The sequence below is a fragment of the Crocodylus siamensis genome, chromosome 3 (genome assembly GCF_052110815.1).
Source record: "Crocodylus siamensis isolate JL-2025a chromosome 3, ASM5211081v1, whole genome shotgun sequence".
In the NCBI taxonomy this organism is placed as follows: Eukaryota; Metazoa; Chordata; order Crocodylia; family Crocodylidae; genus Crocodylus; species Crocodylus siamensis.
The window spans coordinates 123,395,507-123,420,748 of NC_143397.1; the positions used below are offsets into that span (position 1 = coordinate 123,395,507).

The 25,242-nt window shown below is 41.2% G+C and overlaps 1 protein-coding gene across 4 annotated transcripts in view; it reads left to right on the forward strand.

Annotated features, from left to right (window-relative positions):
* TERT (telomerase reverse transcriptase) overlaps positions 1-25,242 on the forward strand; it is a 56,123-nt gene that overhangs the window by 21,353 nt on the left and 9,528 nt on the right. The window contains exons 8-15 of one of the 4 annotated variants that reach the window (XM_090039121.1): positions 1,366-1,451; positions 3,421-3,534; positions 5,986-6,057; positions 8,324-8,515; positions 12,747-12,873; positions 13,202-13,263; positions 19,948-20,072; positions 20,632-20,769. In XM_090039121.1, the coding sequence (XP_089895247.1) occupies positions 1,366-1,451; positions 3,421-3,534; positions 5,986-6,057; positions 8,324-8,515; positions 12,747-12,873; positions 13,202-13,263; positions 19,948-20,072; positions 20,632-20,769 (916 nt within the window). The other 3 variants (XR_016441327.1, XM_090039122.1, XM_090039123.1) reach the window with 3 other exon arrangements.

Here is a 25,242-nt window from a genome sequence, read left to right on the forward strand (position 1 = left end):
CAGGGTTCAGTCCTTGGACCGGTGTTATTTAATAACTTCATCAGCGATTTGGACAAGGGTGTGGAGAGCTCCCTCTCTAAGTTCACAGATAATACAAAGTTATGGGGCAAGGTTAACACACCGGAGGGCAGGGAGCAGATACAGGCTGACCTGGACAGGTTGGATCAATGGGCGGAATGAAATGGGATGCAATTCAACAAAGATAAGTGTAAGGTACTCCTCCTAGGAAGGAGGAATCCCCAGCACACCTACAGGTTGGGAGATGATCTCCTCTGCAGCTCAGCAGCTGAGAGAGGTCTTGGAGTCAGAGTTGACTCCAAGATGAACATGAGCCAGCAGTATAGCAAGACCATCAACAAAGCCAATTGCACCTTGTATATTAGCAGATGCATGATCAACAGATCAAGGGAGGCGATGCTCCCCCTCTATGCAGCATTGATCAGGCTGCAGTTGGAGTACTGTGTCCAGTTTTGGGTGTGGCACTTCAAGAGGGACACGGAGGATCTGGAGAGGGTTCAGAGGAGGGCCACTTGCATGATTAGTGGCCTCTGTGAAAGACCCTACAAGGGGAGGTTGAGGAATCTGGATCTCTTCAGCCCTCACAAGAGATGTCTGAGGGGAGACCTTGTAGCCGCCTATAACTTCATCAAGGGAAGACAACAGGGAATTGGTGATGCGCTATTTACCAGAACACCCCAGGCAATACCTAGGAATAATGGGTGAAGAGTAGATTAGGAGGAAATTTTTTACAGTAAGGGTGGCCAGAATCTGGAATGCGCTTCCAAGAGAGGTGATCTTCAAGAGAAAGCTTGATAGTCACCTGGCTGGGGTCATCTGACTTCTGTCTTATTTCCTGCCGGGGCAGGGGGTTGGACATGATGATCCATTGTGGTCCCTTCTGACTCTACAATCTATGAATCTATGAGTATCTGCGTGTAGGAAGCTGTTTCTGTTAAGGGACGGTAGCTCTTGCTAAATGAAAGTCTTGCTGTATTCTGAATGCAAAAATGTACTAAAAAATGTTGAACAAATCACTGGGAGCAATAGTGTGAATTAAGTGGGCTTTAAGGTATTTAAAAGACAAGTATGTCAGTATGAGGGGATTATAATAGGTGTAACAGTCTGGTAGTATACTATAGAATTACAAGTTATCAGGTATAAAGTACTAAACACAAATTTATGAAACACGCAGATGTTTGTATATGTAGGAAGGTAACTTGCTGCTTTTATTACAGATTTTCAGAGTTGGCTGTTAGGCTTTATTTCAGGAGGTTTACATTGACAACTGGAAATCACACTTAATTTGAAGAGATGCATTTTTTTGAGTTCAGATAAAATCCTGTGTTTATTTGTATTTTATTTTAGAGCCTATCTTTTAATGAGACAAGTTCCAGCCTGTTTGATTTTTTTCTACAAACGATCCGTAACAACATCCTGGAAATTAAGGGCAGGTAAATAAGCTTGTGAAAGGAGGTATCAGCCAGTCTGTGCCTCTACTCTGTCAACTGGAAGATAGTTTTTTAACTCTTTCATTAGATAGATATTATTTCACCTTTCTTCAAAATGTGGTTGTCATTTGAGTTTAGCGTAAGATCTGTAAAAACATCAAGTGTCGTGGAACTTAAATGTTCTGCTTCTCACACATGAAGAGGTACAGATAAAAAGCACATTTCTCTCTAGTTTGTAAATAAAAAAATAGTTTCACTTCAAAATTCATGAATGTGCTTTGAAAGCTATTTGAAAAACTTGATATGGTCTTAAGAGATTCAGAATGGCTACAACCAATAACAAGGCAAGGTAAATTTGCACCTTATAGACAAACTAAATAAGAATTGTATTTAGTTATTCTATATGGTGCAGGTCTACCTTGCCTTCTGCTTGACTTCAGACTAACATGACTAATGTCTTTAGACACAATTAGACTTAAAACAGGTTTGCAAGCCTTGTTAAACACTTTTGAAGTGTGCTAAATGTAACTTCCTTTTTCCAGTTGGTCCTATTGACAGAGGCAGACTAGAGGCAAAAATGCTGTTGCAGCAGTTATTAAACAGAGCACTGACTATGAAACCTGAAGAAGCATGTTGTACATTCCAAAGCTTGTCTAGCTTTATCCCAGCTATGCAGTTGGTCCAGTAAGATATCACCCTAAGAAATCCTTGTCTCTACTAAACTAAAATCGGAGACTATTAAGGCTGCACATGCTGTAATTGCTTGTTTGTGCTCAGTTTAGTTTGGAATGTATTTATGGCCACTAGGTGGCAAATGTGCACTTTATCTACAGAGCAAGTGTTTGCAATCCACCTGCTATTTTAGTCTGAGCTCAGTTAGAAGAGTGGTGCATGTTGGGGTGAAATAGGGTGAAATTATTGACACTGGTCTTTGACAGACCTTGGAATAGAGGAGCTTTCCGACTCATATGGCACGTCTAGACATGCCAATATAAGGCACTTTAGCCTGATTTAAGGCACATTTAAAGGTGTGTATCTATACATACATGCCTTTAATGCACCTTACAAATGGCAATTTTAGCCTATTCCTGCCTAAATTGGATACCTGCAAAAGCAGGTATCCAATTTAGGCGGGAATAGCTAAAGCACATTAACACACATGTAGATGCGTTAACGCTGTGTATGGACTGATTTGGAACTAACTTTGGTTCCATGTCAATCCACACACGTAGTTAACGTGCTTTAATGTGTGCTCATGTAGACATGAGTCTAAATTGCCTTCATGCACATTAAGATAATGCACATTAAATTTAGGCGTGCCTAAATGCGCATATAGACACACCCATAGGCAGTTCTTTAAATTTTTGGTTTATATGTTTTCTCCAAATAAAGGTGCAATGACAGTTTTCATGGGAGTTTTAGAGAGCTCAGCATTTTATAAATTATAATAAAATTAAAATACATAGTTATTTTTTTTTGCAATTTTCAGTTTCCCCATCTAAGCTAGAGTCACTTTTTTCCCTGAAACTTTGACAAGTGTATGGGACCCTTTAATATGACCTTGAACTCTGTGACACATGCCACATGTTTACAAAGGAATACTGGTAGTAAGCCATTACAATCAAGATATGTCTAAACATTATAGCAAGGTTCAACAGAAAAAATTACTACCTCCTTGTATTTCCTTCAAGTTGGTCCAGTTCTATTGCATTTCCAGGAGAGTTTCAGGCAAGGTGTTTTCCCTTGTGTTGTCAGCATCACTGTGCCCCTCAGTACATGAATCCAGAATTCATGACTGTGAGGTTCATATCCTTTCTGATTTTAGGTAAGTTACTCAGAGCAGTTTAGTATTCAGAAATGTGCTTTACTTACTGTTTTAATAGCCTATACCTATAAAATTATAGGTTAACTTCAAGTGGCTAACTGAAGCTTGCTATGACCAGTTTTGATTTACATATTTCTTATTTACTAGGTGCTATTTACAATGTTGTGGAATTCCACAAGGCTCCATTTTATCAACTCTGCTCTGCAGTTTATGCTATGGAGATATGGAAAACAAATTGTTATGTGGAATACAGCAAGATGGGTAAGGAACCATTTTGTACTTGGTTTATTTGCTTATCCCAAGCTATATTATGCTCTGTATATTTGTTCTGAGACTTGCTTAGAGTTCGGACATCCACACACACCTCTAAGTGAATTATGATCCACACACCCTAGATTAAAAGAAAAAAAATGACGGTATATTAGTTAATATTTGCTCAGGCCAACATGGGAAAGTATATTAAAAAGTCATAAGTATGTGTTGCATTGCTTTTGATTTCAGGAAAGATACATGCACGCTGGAGTGAGGGGAAGCCCCCTTTGATAATGTTTTTCTTCAAAGAGCTTGCACTGGGGAGTTATTGGTGGCTTTGGAGTTGCAATCCAAGTATCCCTGGATTAGAATAAAATGCACTATGGTTGGAATGATCTCCTGCAGTAATTCAGAGTAATGTAGTGCCTAGACCTCTCTCATGGTAGGCTCAAACAGTTTGCTTGAGCACCCTGCATATTTGTGGAGTGACTGCCAATCGCGTTCTTGATATATTATAGAGTGGTTTGAGAGTTTGCCTTTATTAGATCTTAATAAAATGATTGTGGAACCTTAAAAGTTTAATGTTAGTAGAATTTTCTCAAGAACCCAAACCTGAACCTGGAAATCCTCAAGAGAAGCTGTAAAGTAACTTTCACTGTGCTCTTTACTGAGATTTTATTCTTCTATAGTCTTTTTGTGTAGAGGATCCCAACCATTCATTGTCCAATACTTAGTTGTATACTTTTTTCATGCAGCAACATTAAACTGATCGATATTTTACCATGCTTACCTTTTCCCTTTCCATGCAAGAGCTCCAGTTTCATTAGTTATATGGGTAACACTCTAACTCTGCCCCTGCCATTTAAACAGTTGGCCACCCCATTTGATCTTTGCCCCAAATCCTCCTAGCTCCTAGATATTCTTAGTACCTCAGAGCCAGGATAGGTCACCCTTTTCCATCTGTGGGCCAGAATAACCCACCCTGGGCGAGAGGTGGGCATGCTCTAGGATCCAATTACCACTGCTTGCCCTCTCAGCAGCACAGGGAAAATGCCTGCAGTTGACAACTGTCCCTGCAGCAGCATGGGGAGTGGGAACACAGCCAAACCCCACATCCCTTCCAAATGTCTCCAAAGCCCCACTTCTGCTGGCTGGATCCAGTGGCTCTATGGGCTGGATTCAGCTTCTGGGCTGTATGTTGCCTGACCGCTGCCTCAGAGGGCCAGGCTCTTTCTAAAGAATGGGAATCAATTTCCTCAAGTATGTCATTTAAATATTGTCTTAAGTGCATGATCAAGGATTTTTAATGCTAAGTTTTATGTTATTTGTAAGAAAAACCAAATCCATATGATGGCATAATTGCTGTGTTGTTAATACAGTTGAGCAAGTGGGTGACTTTTTGTTATAGGGTGAGGTAAGCAATATGGAGACAGCTGCAGCTTTTTAAGGATTAGCTGTAGTCTGTGGGTGCTTGTAACAGCATTTTCCTCCAGCCACAAAAATTCCCTAATTTATAATTCATTTGGAAAGGTTGTGCTGATACCAGGTTTTGAGCCTAACTATCCATCTTTCCTCTTTAAGAAATTGTTAGTAAAATTGTGAAAAGTTGCATGCTGATCTTTGAGGTGAAATTGTCTCTATAGGAATTATCACCCTTTCTGTTAAATAGCTGTTGAGTGTAATGGGTAGTCAGAAGTTTACATGTTGATTTGATGGGCAGTTTGAGAGTTAAAAGACAGATCTTTTTAAAGATGTTTGACTGTCTAAAGATACAGATAGCTGCTGCTGCTAGTTCTTTTTCTTAAAAAAATATCCTCCTAGGTGCCTTTCTACATAATTTAAATATTTTTTAAAAAGTCTGGCCCTTAGCCTGAGTTTTCAAAGAAATCTAGGAGAATTTGCCTCCCTACTTCCTTTTGAACTTGTACACAGACTAGGTAAGAATTACTGGATGGAAAGGCTAGAAAATCTGAAATTCTCTACCTAGAAGAAAAGTAATAGAACTGTTGACAATACGATATACTCCTCCAAACTGATCAGTGAACCTTACGTTATGTTCTGTTTATGTTGCCATGAAAGTGATGTGTTGTGACTGTATTTGATATTTTGTCCCAGCTACATGTATGGGCCCGTGCATTATGTCAGACTACAAGATATTCCTTGATTCATGAATTCTGTAGGGGTGAAATGACCTTATTAAAATTCAGTACATGTATGTAAAGAAAGTTTACAGCCCTACTGGTGCCTTATTAAAAAAAAAAAAAAAAACTTGGGGGGAAGATAAAGGTATTTTAATGGAAATTTTATATTGTCGCATTGGATATCATGTTGCTCTTTTATGAGTTTACTGAGAGAAACTGAGAATTATAATAGTCCATAGCTTGTAACTTTGATGAAAAATTGAAAAGAAGAATGTCCATATTAAATATATAAATATATTATATTATTATTTAATTTCAGAGTGCTTATACGGTTAATTGATGACTTTTTGCTGGTCACTCCTCACTTACTACAAGCCAAAAATTTTCTGAGGTATGTCATCAAAGACATGTTTCAAGTATTAATATTCCTTAACTAGCGTTCTTTAACTCCCTTTATAGAAATAGATGTATTTTATTGACTAATATTCGGGTACTGTAAGGAATACATCTTCTTATACAACCAAATGCACTCCCCCAAATACTTGTACATAAGGATACCCTTGGTGCAGTGGGTGTGCATGCACCTTAAGCACACGAGCTCAGAGAGCTTTTACCTCAGCAGTACCTTTACAATGCACCCTTGACTTCATGCTTCATGCCCCAGTGATAATGGGCGAGGTATGATCCTTGCTTTTCAGCTCCTCTCAGATGCTTTGGATTGATGTGCAAAATGAGGCAGGGGTTCTCTGAGCAGAAACTCTTGCATGTAATGAATGTTTCACCAGAAAAGGCTTTCTTTTGCCTTTTTCTTTTCTAACCATCTAATTTTGTGTGAAATTCCATATATGCAGTGACCATATTCTTAAAATCAGAACCAGGAACACTTGCATAGGGGAAAATTGTATTTATTTTTTTAGCACTGTAAAAAACAAACAACAAAGATAAAAGTCCATATTTTTTTAATCTGCTCTTGCAGATTTAATGTGTTGCATTGCTTGTGATTTTGAATCAAACTGACAGTTTTTCAGAGGTTTTCCCCTGCCACTTAAGAGTTCTGAATTTATTTATTTCAAAACACCAAGCATGTGCCATTAATGTCCCCCATCAGCTTAAAAAAAACAAAAAAAAAGAAAAGCTTTGATTATATTTATGGTCACTAAGTTTTGGGATTTTTTTTCACTGCAAACATTACACCTACATGCTTGATCCACTGTACTGTACTGGTGAACAAAGAGCACATGTTTCTTCTACTCTCATGCTGTTGTATACTGATATCTGGTATTATTACATTGTATTACTTGACGTTTCCTAGATCTCTTTCAGTTACCTATGCCACTGTTGATAAAGAATCCTTTGTGGCCTTTAGTTTAATTTTAAATTAAAACTACTTTACCCTGCCCCAGACCTTCACTGTTCTTCAGGTTTTTGTGTGAGCTGTTGGGGCAAAGTTTAGTTATCTACAGCCAGAGGGGAAGGGGACATATGAATTAATTGGTACTACTGAATGAGTTATATTCATGCTCCCTTCCTACTATGGAGAAGAGCAGAGGTAACTTTTAAATTTGACAACTGTTTACACTGTGCTACAGTATCCAGGATCTTTAATAGACATTATAGCTTGATAGTTCTGCTAATCTTGTATTTGTGGTTTAAACAAGTGTAGAGTTAAGGTTTTAATGGTTCTAAACACTGAAAATGTTTCTGTTGCTATGAAAGAGAGAGAGAGAAATGTTAAGGTAGCTTTCAGAAATGTTTAAACTTAACATGCTTGAATATTTTTACATTGTCTTGTGTCTGCGTATTTTAGGATTTTCTTTTATTAATCACTGTAACTTTTTATTGACAGGGTCTTTTTTAACTTAAGTACATTCCACTTCTGGCATTTTTGGCTGTATGTGCTCAGCTAAGGACTTTATGCAGGGGTTTTCAATCTTTTTTAGTTTAAGTATTCCTGGTGGCTGGATGCTGAGCAGGAGGAGGGATGGGGGTAGCGTGCACTGGACACCAAGGGGCTGGGGCAGGTCACACACAGACAAATGCTGAGCCATGGGGAGGCGGGGAGGGCCACTGAGGGGCAGGGAGGGGAGGGGGGGTGGTTAGCACACAGCCGGACTTGGAGCAGGGTGGTGGGGACCACGGGCAGGTGGGGACAGAGCGCTGCTGCCTCCCAGGAGCACGGAGAAGGAAACTCACCGGGCTGGGCTGAGGGCAGCAGTGCCCCTCTATGAGGATGGGGAAGCTCACTGGGCTGGTGTGTGGCAGCAGCGGCTGCCTTGTGCAAGCTTCCCCACCCTGCAGAGGGGCGCTGCTGCCCTTGTTCCACACTGGCCCTGCTCCCGGGAGGTGGCGGCACTCCGTCCCTGCCCATCCACATGTACCCCCTAGGACCTGTCCGTGTACCCCCGGTTGACAACCCCTGCTTTATAACAACCTTTCTTTGTATTTTGTAATATTTTCTTTTGCATTTTTCCCAAGTTTCTCTTGTTGCATGCAAGTTCTTTCCAGTGTTTTCAGTAACCCCAAATACATATAGTAATTGGAGTTTTGTTTTTCACCAACTTGTAGCCATAACATTTTTGCGTCTTTTTTGACAAGTTTCAGGATAACAATACCTCTCTTGTAGTTCATTTTGGCTAACATCTTATTGTCTGATTTAGGACTCTGGCAGCAGGAATTCCTGAGTACGGCTTCTCAGTAAACTCCGGTAAGATGGCGGTGAATTTTCTAGTTGATGATGATGATATCCCAGGATGTTCCCAGTTCAAACAGTTACCAGATTGCCGTATGTTCCAGTGGTGTGGTTTATTACTAGATACACAGACCCTTGAGATTTACTGTGACTATTCCAGGTAAATGTAGATGCTGGATAAACTTTCTAGTATAAATACATGCTACCTGAAATATGCAGGTGAATACCAATATATGGTATTGGTGAATTCACTGCAAAGTTAATCTGACAATTTTGCTTCTTGTGTGGTGTATTAGAACACTGTTGTGCCAAACAAGCTATGTTAATCTTCACCCCATTCTGATCTACTAGTTTAAATCTGACACAGGTCATCATAGAACATTAGGGTTGGAAGGGGCCTCAGGAGGTCATCTAGTCAAACTGCCTTTTCAAAGCAGGATCATCCTCAACTATATCATCCCAGCTAGAGTGTTGTCGAGCTGGCCCTTAAAAAGCCTTCAAGGATGGAGATCCCACCACCTCTAACTTGTTTCAGTGCTTCATCATCCGCCTCGTGAGAAAGTTTTTCCTATCGTTCAGCATAAACCTCGATTGCTACAACTTGAGACCATTACTCCTTGTTCTGTCATCTACCACCACTGAGAACAGTCCAGATCCATCCTCTTTGGAACCCCCTTTCAGGTACTTGAAGGATGCTATTAAATCCCCTCTCAGTCTCCTCTTCTGTAGACTAAATGAGCCCAGTTTCCTCGGCCTCTCATAAGTCATGTGCCAGAGCTCCTTAACCACTTTCATTGCTTTCCACTGGAATTACTTCAGCTTGTCCACATCTTTTCTGTAGTGGGGGGCCCAAAACTGGACACAGTACTCTAGATGTGGTCTCACCAGTGCAGAGTAGAAGGGAAGAATAATTTCCCTCAATCTGTTTGCAGTGCTCCTACTAATGTAGCCCAGTATGTTGTTAGCTTTCTTGGCAACAAGGGCACAGTGTTGGCTCATATCCAGCTTATTGTCCGTTGTAACCCCCAGGTCCTTTTCTGCAGAGTTGCTGTTTGGCCAGTCAGTCCCTAGGCTGTAGCAGCATATGGGATTCTTCCATCCTAAATGCAGGACTCTGTACTTGTCCTTGTTGAACCTCATGCATTTTCTTTTGCCCCAATCCTCCAATTTATCAAGGTCTCTGAATCCTAGCCCTACCCTTCAGCATATCTACTATACCCCCCAGCTTGGTGTCATCCATAAACTTGCTGAGGGCGCAATCTTGCAGACTCTTAATGAAGATATTGAACAAAACCAGCCCTGGGACCTACCCCTGGGGAACTCTGCTTGATACCACGTGCCAGCTAGACATTGATCCATTGATTACTACTCTCTGAGCTCCATGATCCAGCCAGATTTTTATCCACTTTACAGTATATTCATACATTCACCTTATAGTACATTCAACTCATATTTCCTCAGCTTGCTTGCAAAAATGCTGTGGGAAATGGTATCAAAAGCCTTGCTAAAGTCAAGGTATGTCACATCCACTGATTTCCCCTCATCCATAGAGCCAGTCATCTCATCATAGAAGGCAGTCAGGTTGGTCAGGCATGACTTGCCTTTGATGAATCCATGCTGATTGTTCCTAAGCACTTCCTTCACCTCCAAATGCTTAGAAATGGATTCTTTTAGGACCTGCTCCATGATTTTTTCCCAGAACCGAGGTGAGTCTGACTGATCTATAGTTTCCTGGATACTCTTTTTTCCCTTTCTTAAACATGGGCACACTATGTATGCCCTTTTCCAATCATCTGGAACCTCCTCTGATCACCACAAGTTTTCTAAGATAGTAGCCGGTGGCTCTGCAGTAACATGAGACAACTCCCTCACCACCTGTGGATGCATTACATACACCCCAATGGACTTGTACGTGTTCATTTTTTTGGCTAAATAGTCCCTAATTTGTTCTTTCACCACGGAGGGCTGTTCATCTTCTCCCCAAACTATGCTGTGTGATGCAGTAGTCTGAGAGCTGACCTTGCCTGTGAAGACTGAGGTAAAGGCATTGAGTATTTCAGCAGTAGGTCAAGAAGAGCATGGCCCCTAGTTGGTCTCTCCAACACGTGTACCAGGAAGTTGTCTCCAATGGTCTCTAAAAACTTCCTGGATTACCTGTGCACTGGTGTATTGCCCTCCCAGCAAATGTCAGGGTGATCGAAACCCCCCATGAGAACCAGGGCCTGTGATCTGGAAACTTCCAGTAGTTGTCTGAAGAAGGGCTCATCTACCTCATCATCCTGGTCTGGTGGTCTATAGCAGATACCCATAGCGACATCACTTTTGTTCTCCCTTCTGACCTTCAACAGGCGTATCTCCCATTTCATATTGGACCTCTGAGAAATCATACAGCTCTTTTACATTATAGCACAACTCCTCCTCTTCTCTCCTATCTGTCCTTCCCAAACAGTTTGTACCCATCCATGGCAGTGCTCCCATCATACGAGCTATCCCACCAAGTCTCTGTTATTCCAGTCACACCGTAGGTTATGTCAGCTGTTATCGTCTGATGGTCACATGGTTTCTAGTACTTAGTTCAGTTTCTATGGGGCAGATGTGTTGGACACTACAACTCCATGCCCACAACTTGAGTTACTTGGTGTCTAGCTCACCTGCTTAACAAAAAGGCCAAGGACTGAACAGATTGTAGAACTGGATTAAATTTGCGTGAGCTGTGAAACTAAACATCTTATCAGCTTCAGTACTGTTCTTTCAGGGTACGTGTGTAGTATAAACCACAGAGTGGCGGAGAGATACTCAAGCCCAAGCCTAAACTTGATGATACTAAAATTCTGCTGTGGCTAGATTGCCTTACCGTGGGCTCCTTTACCCTGCTGAGAATCTGCACAGTTGCACTGAAATCTTAAGAAAGCAAATGAAGAAATGATTTCTCTCAGTAAGTACAGGGGGACGGAAGAGCAAACAGCAGGAGAAGAGCTGTTTAAGCTAAAGGACAATGTTGGTATAAGAATATGGTGATTTGAAATTAATTCAAGCTGAAAATTAGAGGGGGCTCCTAACCATCAAAACAGTGAGGTTCTGGAACAGCTTTTCAGGGAGCAAGTGGGCGTAAAATTAGAACTGCTTTTAAAATGGAGCTTGATCAGTTTATGGAAGTGATTAAACAATGTGATCACAGGGGGCCAGACTCGGTGGATCTAAGACATCCCTTCTAGTCCTATATTCTTCTTGATAGTATGAGTCTGCTTGATGGAAGTGTCAGAACATTAGGGTGCTACATACAAGTATCCCTGATATGTAAGCTTTGCTTAAGCAGGTGGGATTTTAGGGTTATTAGTTGTTGCAATAAGCTTGTTTCAGGTTCTTCTCCAGCATATCTTTTTAAAAGACATCCAGTTTTGAATTAAGATTTTAATTCACTGAGAATTATTACATCCCTTGGTAAATTGGTACAATAATGAATTAAAGCCCAGTTAAGAGATTCACCTTATTTCAAGATTCAGAGTCCTGAGCAGTGCTCAAATATAGATATTTGATCTTGCTATGCCTTTGCTAGATTAATAACCCCTTTGCCATCAGAAATCTCCTCATAATGTTATATGTAGACATTGATCAACACCTTTGTAACCTTCTCTTTTGATTAAGCTTAAAGCTTAATCTATGGAAAGCATCTCACTGTAAAGGTAGGTTTTCTAGCTCTCAGGACTCTACATAATGGTTTTCTGAACCACTTAAATTTTTGTCAATCTTTTCAGAAGTACAGACATTATGGCATATTACAGTAGTCCACCTAATTCCGTATACAGAGATAATGTAAGCTTGTTAGTTCTTCTGGATCATCCCCTGTTTATATATCCATTACAGCCTGTGTTCAAAGTATGGCCTGCGTTCTTTGTTCATAGATATATATCGTTATATTTTGCCTTATTTGGTGTATTCTGTATTAGTAATCTCTTAGACTGTTTAACACTTCCTTGATTGTGTGTGTGAGAGAGAGAGAGTGTGACTTGCAAGCTATTGGTGCATTGAGGGAAAAAAACAGCTAAAGTCTTTGTCAATAATTATATTAAATCTCAAGAATAGGTCTCAGAGAGCCCACCTAGAAATACTCCCACTAGAAGGTGAATCCCTGCCTTGGGACCTCTACTCATGCTTGAAATAATACTAAATAATACAACCAAATACAGGGTGAGCAGATAGGCAAAATGACCATGGTAGTCAGAGTACGTAAGGGAGATGAGAAGGGCTGCTATACCAAAGGAAAAAAGTGTTCTGAGTAGTTTAATCTGTTGCTTGCAATTTATGTGACTAATAAACTGGTAAAAAAGGATCATGAGGTCACATAATGTGTTAAAACCATTTTGTTAATGCCTTACCTTTTTTCTTTGCAGTTATGCATCTACTTCTATCAGGTCAAGTCTTGTCTTCAATTCAAGCAGAACAGCAGGGAAAAATATGAAATCCAAACTGAACACAGTTCTGAAGCTCAAATGTCATAGTTTATTTCTGGATTTACAGGTGAGAATTTAAAAATAAATGTGTATGAATATTTTGATTCATGATTCGAAAGCATTTCTAATTGTCTTTAGTTTTGATGCTTATGACCTAATTCAAGAAGATGCTGTGTGTAGCTGGAAAGTGGCTTAGTCATGCTCAGAAGTTAGTAGAACTGAGTCTTTACGGTAATACATGCTTATGTGATATCAGGAATCTTTGAATGATGGTATAACATCTTATTTCCCTGGTACCTGATTTTAAGTTGCAGAATTTTAATGAAGTACGCATTTTTGGGAACACTCTCTAGGGCATATCTGTATAGATTTACTTTTTTTTTGTTTTATTCCAGATCAACAGCCTTAGAACAGTTTTCATGAACGTTTATAAGATATTTTTGCTGCAGGCGTACAGGTATGTCTTCAACTTCTCCACTAACTCCATATCTTTCAGGACTGTTTTCATGCTAAACGAAGTTGCTGTGGGTTGAGAAAAATATGCCACAAGAGTTTACAATTATAGATTTTGCAGTGAGTGATGTATTTCTTTCTAAAATTTTTCTTTAAAATGTATCCATTCCTGTAAAATGTATGATAAAGGAGGTGCTATTATACTGAAGTGTATGGTTAGACTATGCTTGAAGCAAGTCAAGGGGAAAATCATTATGATTTTTAATGTTTTAAGTGTCTACAAATGCCCCAGAGAAGAAGGAATCTGGAATGCAATACTGCTTTGCTCCATTAGGAATACCAGAAAACATATCAGTCATTAACCTGATTGTGTTGAGAACGCTATGTCTTTTGAATAACTACCAGGACTCTGACTTGTATCCTTTTTCTCTGACCAAAGTTTAATTCTTCCAAGTTAACTGCAGATTCTTTACTGCTGATAATTTCTTAATTACTTTATGAGTAATCAGGTATAGTTGTTCTCTGCAAACATTTGCTGATGATGAAGTTTTGATTTTGTCCAAGGGTGAATGGAAATGATTAATAATTGACAGCCAGCTGAAAAAGGGACTTTTAATCCTGATGCATTGAATGTTGGTCTTCACCCTTGCATATGGGGTGGAGCAAGTTGAGGGCAATGGGAAGGAAAGGCCAAAACTTCAAGAATGGGGGACAAGGTAGTATAGACAGTCCTTGACTTACGGCGTTGTGCACTTGCGATGCTCCACCATTTACATCCATGTTATTACTTACGGCACTGGATCCTCACACTTATGGCATTACAGGGAAATTTACAGTGAGAAAAAGAGGGCAGCAAAACAAACATCCCTGGATCAGCTTCTCACAAAACCATCAAGTGGCCCTCAGTCTCCCCAAAGAAGCCCTTCTGTATTCCATGACCCTGATGAAAGTGTTCCTTCACCTTCTGATTAAATAAAATGTTATGTAATTAATTACTGTATCGCCCTGTTTAATCAATTTATATACAGTACACTTTAGAAAGCTTTGTACTGTACAGTGTATATCATTTATAGTTGATTAAATAGTTGATTTAAATATGGTGTTTATGGTCATATCTATAGAAAGTTGGGCATCAGGCGCTTGGTCAGGAACATTGTTTCTATGGGAAAATCAGACTCGACTTGCATTGTTTCAACTTACAGCACCTTTTCCAGTAACGTAACCCGCCGTAAGTGCAAGGACTGCCTGTATCAAGCTGCATTACTAGAGTGCAGAAGTCTCTTAGCAAATGCCATTTGGTGGGACTGTTTATATGATCTTGTAATTCTGATAAACTAATGAGTCCTTTTTTCTGTGTGTGTCCAGTTCTGCTGCCAGTCTTCATGGTTCTCACCACCACAGCCATTTCGGGTGGCTGTAAGTGGGAGGTAGTATGATGATAATGCATTGTATTCCCAAAACATGCAATTTATAGCTGAAAAACTATGGCATATTATCCAAGACTTGTGAAAAAAAATCGTTGAACAGGAAAAGAACAACGGCTATCTCTTTTCACTCTGACTTATGGATCTAGAAACAGAATTTCTAAAAATTTAAAATAGTTGTCAGAAATTGCCATATTGGTTTGTTCTTTCCTGGCAGATCCATGTGATCATTTCATGGCAGTGATCTGGTGCTTTTATTTTCCAAGGCTAGTCAGATGATGATATGGCCAGAGGGGTGATGTTTGTTTGTTTTAATACAACATTTGTATGATTCCACCCTATCATTTAGTTGGGTGTGTTAGACTACTGCACTTGGCATTCATGCTTGCTTCTAGAATTTAGTGAGACCTTGGTGTATTTCCATTGTACTTTGTCATATATTGCCCTACAAGGACTATTAATTTAAATAAGGGGAAAATAAAAAAAGAAAGGGGTAATTAGCTTTCGAGAATTCTTCTGAGAATTCTCCTAAAAGTCAGTGGCAATATATTGCACTTCACTAAGTTATTGGGCAAACTATGCTTCTGAACAGCTTGTGGTTGTGTATCAGCTTTGGTTATTGTATGTTTTGGTGAAGCTAGAAAACCACTCGTGACACCTGCATATGCTCATCATACTTTTTTATGAAGTGAAATTTATTTATTTATTGCCTTTATTTTTGTGTGTTCTTCCTTTCATGTCAACTTTGTAATTCACATACCTTAAGTATTATAATTGAGTTAATCTCAGCTTTTACTTTTATTTACCAAAACCTTAGTGGCCTTCAGATCTTGTCCTAATCTTATTGCTCTCTTCTTGTCAGTTTCTCTACTGATGTGCATGTAATAAATTGTAGGTGGTGTAATAATAACTTACGTAACATCTGGGAGCTGCCATAGATCAGGGAACTGTGGAGGTAGGAGGGATATTTTCACCTTCAATCCTCATTGCTTAAATTAATGAGTAAAGTACTTCACTGCTGTTATGGAAACTTCATTGCAATGCAGTCTAGTTAAGCGCTGTGTTTTAAACAGGATCAACATCTAACACAATATCATGGATCAATGGAAAAGAAGCAAATTCATCCATGTATTGCAGGGGGAACTGGAAGTAACCTTTATATTTAAGCTGCCTGACGCTTTCCATTAAAAAGGATTTTTGTCTCCTTTTCTTTGAGAAGCTCTCCCACCCTTTACATTACAGTAGGCCTTTTCTTGTATGAAATTTTGTTCAGCCTTCACTAACATGCAGGTTGCAGAAGTCTCTCTTCTTTCACTTTTGTTCCTTAGGCAAGTCCATTCAGCCTGCCAAGGGCTTGGACATTCCTAAGGCCAGGCCTGCACTGTCACAGCATATGCTATGTTACTGCCAGAGCAGGTAGAAATAAGACTGACAGTGCTCTTCTGGGGGAGCCTCATCCATTTCGCTGGAATTGTGCATCTGTTTCCACCTTCCACTCCCCTCTCCTCTGTTTTTCCTTGATGCAGTAGTTTATTTCCTTTTTCGAGGTGAAACTCATACTGTACAAATAATTCCAGTCCTGCCAAAATCTCTCTCTATGTACTTCTTCCTTGATATAAAGTTATTAAGAAGGTAGGGGTGAAGCAGCTTTGTTCTCAGATGAACACTTGGCATTTCCCTGATTTCCATTTTTACTTGTTATGAGTCTTTGGAGCCTTTGTAGTAATAGGTTCTGTTAAGTTGCCCATGTTGAGGTTTTTTTGTCCTAGAGGCAGCAGCTTGTGAAATCACTAACTATGACAGTATGGTTGAATGATTTCCAGACACTGGCTGGGATAGAGAGGCATCACAGTTGAGTGGCTTTGCCGTCTTTTTTTAAAGAGATCCCAGAGAGCAGTGGACAATTACTTTTCTGCCCCAGGATCAGGGTTCTTCATTGTTCCACAAAGATCAATTCTATCACCTTTCCTTCTCAATAAGTGTGAAAAGCAACTAGGATAATGTGGGTTGTATTGTTGTCAGTAGGAGGGGATAAAAGTCACTGAGTCATACTAATCAAACTAAGGTGGTTTTTCATAGGAAAGTAGAACTGGAAGGGACCTCACAAGGTCATCTAGTCCAGTCCCCTGCTTAAGGCTGAACCATTCCTGACTAAACCATCGTGGCCAAGTGTTTGCCTAACCTGTTCTTGAAAATTTCCAAAGAGAGAGATTCCACAATTTCTCCAGGTAGACTGTTCCAATGCTTGATCAGTCTCATAGTCAGAAAATTCCTCCTAATCTCCAATTTAAATTTCTTCTACTGCAGCTTGAGGCCATTGTTCCTAGCCTTGCGTCCTACAGCCCCAGAGAAAAGTTCATCTTCATCCTCTGTATAATCACCCTTCAGGTGTTTGAAAACTATTATCAAATCCCCCATCAGTCTTCTCTTCTTCAGACTAAATAACCCTATTTTTTTTCAGCTTTTCCTTGTAAGTCTTCCCTCCCAGGCCCCTAATCATTTTTATTGCTCTGTGCTAGCCTCTCTCCAATATGTACACGTCTTTTTTTTTTAAGTGTGGGATCCAAAATGAGACGCAGTACTCCAGGTAAGGCCTCACCAGTGCTCAGTAGAGTGGAAGAATCACTTACCTTGATTTGTAAGTGATACTCCTGTTGATACAATCCAGTATGCTGCTGTTGGCTTGTTTTTTTTTTGCAACAAGAGCACACTCACTGTTGGCTCATATTTATCTTATAGTCCACTAAAACCCCAGGTTCTTCTTTACAGTGTTGCAGCCTATTTAATCATTCCCCCGTCTGTGTTTGGTTTTGTTTTCTCCAAGCCTTGCTAAGATTTATGCTTTGGGTAGAAATGATTTAGATAAAGCTCAGTTGTGATGAGCTAAGGGATGCCGAGACTATTACAAGGATGGTATTTGTCAAATCATTAAGGAAGTTACCTTCTCCCTTATATAAATATGACAATCATGGGTTTTTGTTAGTTGCTCCCAAATTCTCAGGTAATGTTGGTGACCAAAAATCTTCCTTTTGCTTTTGACAAGAAGGCAGTGCAGATTTTCTTCTGACTCTAACCTAACCTATCCACAGTGACCTATACGTATATAAGCTCCGTATTATATTTTTAAAATGTATTGAGCCTGAGAATAACCTTGAATATGACTCAAATGTATAACAATAGGGCTTGCTGTCCAGTTGGTAGTTTTGGCCGAAAGGAGCCTATTATACAAGCTGCCTGTCCTGTACTTACTTTTGGACAAAATTCAAAGACATGATATCATAGACCAAATTTTCTATTAGTAAGTGAAAAATATTAATGCAGTGTTTACTTTCATATCTCATACATGCCTTCTCCTAAAATCAACACTCCAAAATTAGGGTACCTGCCATAAGCAGGGAGACCTGTGTTTACTTCACTGAAATAGAAGTATGGTAGAATAGAACAAGCAGATACTATAACTCATAACTGCACTTCTCCGTGGCCCTGCAAACAGCAGGGGGAGATGCCACTGTTAGTCCCCCCCACAGCTGCTGATGAAGCTGTAGCTTTTGGCCTGTGAAAGGTTAAATTAATCGTTTAACTGATAAGCCCAGTGATAACCATTTAATTTACTGGTTATTGTGTAGCGTGGGGCTGGGCACAGTTTGGCAGGTAAGTGGAGGAAAGGAAGCCATGAGGTGCTCCAGCAGTAACGGGAAGCCTGCAGGGCAGGCAGGAGAGATGAAGGGAAGAGCAAGGAGGAGGGTGGGGAGGGGTGAGTGGGGACTAGTTCCCCTCTCTCCTACAAGGTTAAGAGGAAAATAGCGGGCTGCTCATTCACAGGTGCCCCAGCACAGGGCTTTATGTGCGCTTTGATGTCTGGCTGGGCTTGCTACCACCTACCACCACCGCCCCACGAAGGGCCTGGGGATCACCTTCCAGTAGCAGTCATGTCTAAGCTGCTGTACTAGTTAACTGTTTAACCAATCTAATTAGAATAGGTTAAACGGATACTTTTTTTAACAGTATTTACATCCCTAAGAGCCAGTAAGCTGGCTGAGTGAGCTGGTGAATGCAGTCCATAGCATCTTGATGAGGCTTGTGGTGTGGAAACAATACTTTATAATTCACAGGAACTTTATATATAAAGAACTATTTACAGTAAAGAAGTAACAGTTTTATTAGTGCCCTTGCAAGGATCTGGGGCCTAGCCTTGTTGCTGTCCTGTCACACCAGAAAGTTCCTGCTGCATCACTAAGACTGTTTCCTCAGATGCCACGCTTGCTACAGTGTCTTTGTTACTCTGTCTCAGGGTCAGCCATGACTCTGGGAATATCTTTCTACCTTTTGTCTTCCCAAAACAAGTTGCACATCTTGACCCCATGTCAAAAAAAAAAAAGCGGGGCAACACACATGGTGGCAGCACATGCCAGCCAAAACCAGAGCTTGGCTGGCCAAAGCCACGCTCCCAGCTGCAGGTCCCCAAGGCCCTCAGGACCCCAGGTAAGGCTGCTGGGGTAAGCACAGTTGGTGACCCTAGCCTCCCCTATACCACCCGGGGTAACCTGCCATGCGCCAGAGGGTGCATGCCATGGTTGTTCTTCAGGGACAAATGTCCGTGCTCATGTGAACATGGCATGCAAGATAAATACATTAGTCTGGGAATTAGGTCATTTGAGGAGTGGTTTGTCTGTCTGTAAGGGTCTCTCTGTCCTCAGTGCCCTCTTTGGCATGCTAAACTTGGACTTTAATGAGCGTGTGTGCATCTTCTCTATTCCTTACTGAGTGGCCAAGGAGAGCATGATCTCCCTGGCCAGTTTCGTGCTGGACCAGGCCAAGATGGTGGCTCTGAAAAATCTCAGAAACCAGCTTGCAGGGGCCAGCTCTGACAATGCGTGCCGACTCTTTTGCTTCTTGATTTGGGTGCAAGTCATTTAAATTTGGGATACTTCACATTACAACAAAACGTTGGACCAGTTTGTGATGCTCTGAGCCGTCAAGGGGCCATTCTGCAAGATGGAAGACAAACAGCTAGTTCTAAACATGTAATCCCTTGAAGAGTATTGGAGGAGACAGGGTTCAGTCTGTGGTGGTAAAGTGGTTTTGTTGCTAACAAGTGTTTCATGCTCAAGTGTTTACTTCTTCAAAGGAGGCCCCAAGTTTCTGACAAAGTAGAGTGATTTGTGGATACTGTATAATGTCCTAGGTTTCTGGACATTAGTTATAATGTTTTAAAATGTATTTTGACTTACAGCCAACTAAACTATTTAAATTTTATTTAATAGGTTCCATGCATGTGTCCTTCAGCTTCCATTTAATCAGCAAGTTAGAAACAACCCTTGCTTTTTTCTAAGGATTATATCAGATACTGCATCATGCTGCTATTCTGCATTGAAAGTAAAAAATTCAGGTACGACAGGTTAAGCAGTGATGAAATAACACAGCGTTCCTCTTTAAAAAGAAAGCTTTATTTGCGGTGCCAGCCAGCCAGATCCAAAGCTTCCAGTTGTTCTCGAGCTTTTATCTACTGTAAAAAATCTGATGGTGAGGAGCATGTTAGTGTGTGAGAAGGTGGGGGGTGGAGAGGGGAGGTGTTTTAAACTTTTTCTTTTCAGCAATTAAATATTTTTGTTTATAATCTCCATAAGTCATGTTTCCCACTAACCCCCAACATACCTTTTATTCATGATTTACTGATAACAATCTTGTGGTTACATGTTTGTAAATAGGTTCAGATCCTTACTTTGCCCTATGCTTCACTGACTTCAGACCATTTATGTAATGTGCCTGTGCCTCATTCTGTCTTCCATGAAATGGAAATAGAGGTCCCTTGCTTTTCTGGGTTTTATGGGACTTAATCCACTTGTACTTAATATGCTTGTATATAAAGGTGATTGGGTAGGGGCAGAGGGCAGGCCTTCAGATGTTAATCAACCGTAGGTAAAATTTTATATATGTTTTATCTTCAGGAAGTGATTTAGGAGCCAAAGGTGCTTCTGGCCCGTTTCCTTCTGAAGCAGCAGAATGGCTCTGCTACCATGCCTTTATTCGCAAGCTGTCAAAGCACAAAATTATTTACAAGTGCCTTCTGAGACCCCTACAAATGTGTAAGTTCATAGTAATATCACAAGTAAAACTTTTGAAGTATAGTTATATCTGATAAAACACTGGATGTAAATATATCTAGAAACCATTTTCTGATCATGAATTGCTCTTGTCTACTGATAATTTGTTGCTGTACATATGAGTTAATTATTCAAGTCACTTTTACATATGCAAACTACAGTGGCATATGCAGCATTGCTGTACATAAAAGAGCTGCCATTGCAATTAGCTGACACGTATGACTAATGTCTGCAGATTAGTCATGTAACGTCTGTGAGCTTGAATATTAGTCTAGAATTTCTCAACCTATTAAAAGAGATGAGATCTGAATGCTCCTCCTTATCACTGCCCCCACACTGTGCATAACAAGCACCTCCTAGATCTTCTACCCACAATGTTGATATTTGGCAAAAGACTGAGAGCAAGAACCACTAATTTTAACAGAAAAAATTATCAATGAGCCATTTACCCAACTGGATTGATGATGGTAACATTCTTCAGTTTTTTTTAAGAGTCATTATTTTTACTCTCTCTCCCCCCACCCTTTTCTGTAACATGATGGAATTTAAACTAACAAAAAATTAATTAACATTAAGATTTTTCTATGAATCCTCCAAATTAATCGTTCAGATAACAGCAGAAATTCTTCCTCAAACTCTGCAATTAACCTATCTAAAATTATGTGTAGTTCTGTTTAAAGCTATTTAAAAAGATGTACCAAGGGTTAAACACAGGCTAGGAGGACCAAAGCAAGCTAATTTATGTGATAAGTTAACAAAATAGCTTGCTGACTCATTGCTCCCATTCCCTATACTATAATATGAAGTATATGAATAATATTTTTATGACAGGATTAGAATAACTTTCTTGTTAGATAACTTAATATACACATAGACTTTTGCTATATAACAGAAACAAATGTCTGTTTGTCATTGTTTCTCTTTTGGACTTGAGTACAATTATTTCTCCTGTTTTCTGGAAAACTGCTTTCATTGTTTTCTTGTTTTTCTTTGTTCCTAATTTTTACTATATTGAGATAACTTACGGTGTTTCCCAAACTTTCCCTAACTAGCCCTGCTATTTTCAGCTAGACAAGCCAAAACATGATTTAAAAGCTACAAATCCAGAAGAGAGGTGGGAACCTGAATTGTGTAATTTTTTTTAAAGTCGACTTCACAAATTTTGTCACTGAACAGTCTAATCCTTCATAATGTTGCAGTTACCTTGTCTTTAAAATGTATGGATAGTAATGTTTTGTTTTTCTGCTGCCAAACAGGAAACAGAATGTTTATTGTAAGAATAGTATGATATGATGGGGAACAATGAACACTTTCATTTCATTGTTGGGTACTGATAGGTGCTTGAAGATGTTCTGAGTTACTTCTTGAGTGACTGTCCACACAGATCCCTCTTATGGTAAATATGCACACATGGGAGTGGTTCTTTTGAATGGCAGTGTCCATTGGCATTCCCTTTTTCAGAGAAGCCTAGCTATAAGAGTTTCTTTCAATTCAGGAAGCTTCTTTTGGTTCAGACACATCTGTACATGAGTCTCACCTTGTATATAAAAAGGCCTGTGCCTAGGTGCAGAACCCCAGTAGCCAAACTTCAAGCACTGCCCATCCTGTGATGCAGCCATCCTTGTTACTGGTAACCATGCCTACAGTATATTGTGTTTGGGTAAAGGCTGTGTGCTGGCATCCTGATTCATCTGTAAGGTACTTTTCAAAGGACCCTGAGGGCAAGAGCACCAAAGTTAAAGTCTTTCTCATAGAATCAGTGAGTCGGAAGGGACCTAGACAGATCATCGAGTCCAACCCCCTGCCATGGGCAGGAATGACACTGGGGGGTGGGAGGGGTCATAAGACCCCAGCCAGGTGCCTATCCAGTCTCCTTTTGAAGATTTCCAGGGAAGGTGAGAGCACCACCTCTCTGGGAAGCCCATTCCAGGCTCTGGCCACCCTTACTGTGAAGTAATTCTTCCTAATATCTAACTTAAACCTATCCTTCCTCAGCTTGTGGTCATTATTACTAGTGACTCCAAGGGGGCCCTGGTGAACAGACTTTCCCCGAGTCTCTGCTGCTGGCCCCTGATAAAGTTGTAGGCAGCCACAAGATCCCCCCTCAGTCTCCTCTTGCGGAGACTGAAGAGATTCAGGTCCCTCAGCCTCTCCTCATAGGGCTGGCCATGGAGGCCTCCAACCATACAAGTGGCCTCCTCTGGACCCTCTCCAGGTTTCCCACGTCCCTCTTGAAATGCGGTGCCCAGAACTGGACACAGTACTTCTTCTGTGGCCTGACCAGCGCCACATAGAGGGGGAGCAAGACCTCTCTGGACCTGTTAGTGATGCCCCTGTTGGTGCATGACAGGGTGCGGTTGGCTCTGCCTTTTGCTTTGTTGCATTGGCGACTCATATTCATCCTCGAGTCAGTCATGACTCCAAGATCCCTCTCTGCGTCTGTGCTGCTGAGAGGGTCAGCCCCTAACCTATAACCATAATGCTGGTTTCCTCTCCCCAGGTGCAGCACTCTGCACTTGTCCTTGTTAAACCGCATCCTGTTCAGATCTGCCCACTTCTCTAACTTATCCAGGATTGCCTGGATGAGGTCCCTGCTTGCCGGTGTGTTCTCCTCAGATAGTGCAAGTGGCCTCCAATCCAGATGGGCCTTCTGAGAAACTCCCAGTCCAAGACACGCAGGCACTTTCCAAGCCCTCCATTAAGTTCCTGTACTGCTTGGTACATGCCCCCTTTATCAATTGCACTGGTGCCATTGAAGTCTTTAGTGGACACTGTCACCATACCAAGGCTTTTGGCACACATTACCCACTTACTGTTTTACTGCATGCCAGCAAAAGATCCTTTAGTCCAAGTGCAGGATTAAGTGTAGCTGTAGTAGCCATGAAACTTCCCTGAGTATTGTTACTAAATTAGAGCATACCAGAGGTGTTGCTTTTGCTGTTAGAAGAGGATTTTCCTGTCTGCAAGTTCCATGGCAGAGCCTTCTGTCCTGAACGAATGGAAGTTAGTCAGGGAACACAGTGAGTACTCCCTTCAGGGGAGTAGATTGTTGGATTCACCTGGAGCCGGTGCTTTCTGATACCTGATAATGTGTCTTCCGCATGTTCTGTATTAGCCATAGCCATGCTGGTCTCCCTGAAGGTCTAAGCACCTATTCTAGGCAACCTTATTTGACTAGAGGTCCAGAACTACATTGTCCATGATCAGAAAACAAGCCTAGCCATCCCAATCTCATCCAGTTAATAGAGTGAGAGGAGAAGCACTATAAGGGGAAAATACCCATGAAGGAAGACTTCAACTACAGTCCATTTCAGCTGCATCTCTAGACTGATCAGTCTACCCTGCCCATCTTCTTCCATCCCCATCCTCCAGTACGTCCTTGGCAAGGTTCATTGAAGGGCTATCAAGACTCACTAAGCTGCATGGCATAGACATTAAGACTCCCTCTAGAAAGCATTCTGGAGAACTAGTAAGTGCTGGATATCAAGCAGTCCTCTGCATCCCAGTGATTGGTTATAACTATTATGATGATTGATTTATTAGTATAGTACCAAAAATTCTACTTGAGCCTCCAGAAATCACATGGCTACTTGTAGTTTCAACTCTTTCACCAGCTTGCTTTCCCCTTTTACTCCTATAGCTGAATGGGAAGTGTCTGTGCTGTGGTAATTCAGCTTGTAGGTTCAAACCCCAGTGAACAAGAGGAAGAACCATGAATACTTGTATAGTTAATGTATTTGTTGAAATGACTTGGTATTGTACCACACCACCTTGAGAAGTTACTTTGAATGCTGTGTTAGTATTAGAGGTGGCACTTCATGCCGTATCAGCACTGATGCAAGAAAAATTCACATTATCAGCAAATGGCTTTTTTTTCAGTGATGTGGCCAATAATGTCGCCAATAAATGCTGCATGCATGTGTGCAGCCTGGCAGCTTGGAGAGCAGTGTCTGGCTGGTAAGTCTGTTGGGATGGAAAGGGCATGGGGTAGGCAGATAGAAGACCCCACAGCAAGGGAGGGAGAGGGGCAGAGGCAGGTGCTGCACAGCCTGGGTGGGGCACAGGGCAGAGCTGTGGGTCTTTGGGGGGCTTCTGCCACTGTGCACACCCTGGGGGAGGAATGGGGGGCCTGTGCCCCCTGGATCTGTGTGGGATGAATGTGGGTGCCACCGCATGCTTGGGGCCAGAAGCTGTGCTGGGCTCTTCCTGGCTGGGAGGCTGGGCCCGGGTTGTGCTCAGGCTGGGCAGGTCAGGGTGGGTGGCAGTGGCACTGGAAGGAGGGTTTGAGCAAATTTTGGGGTGCTTGTAGCCCCCACACCGTAATCCCCCTGTCCCAGTGCTGCCGCCTCCTACCCTGCCTGGGCAGAGAGCAGCCCTGGCCCATCCCTGGCCCTGACCACACGTCGGCAGCCCACCCTCACCCTGTGCACAGATTCAGGGGGCACGTGCCCCCCA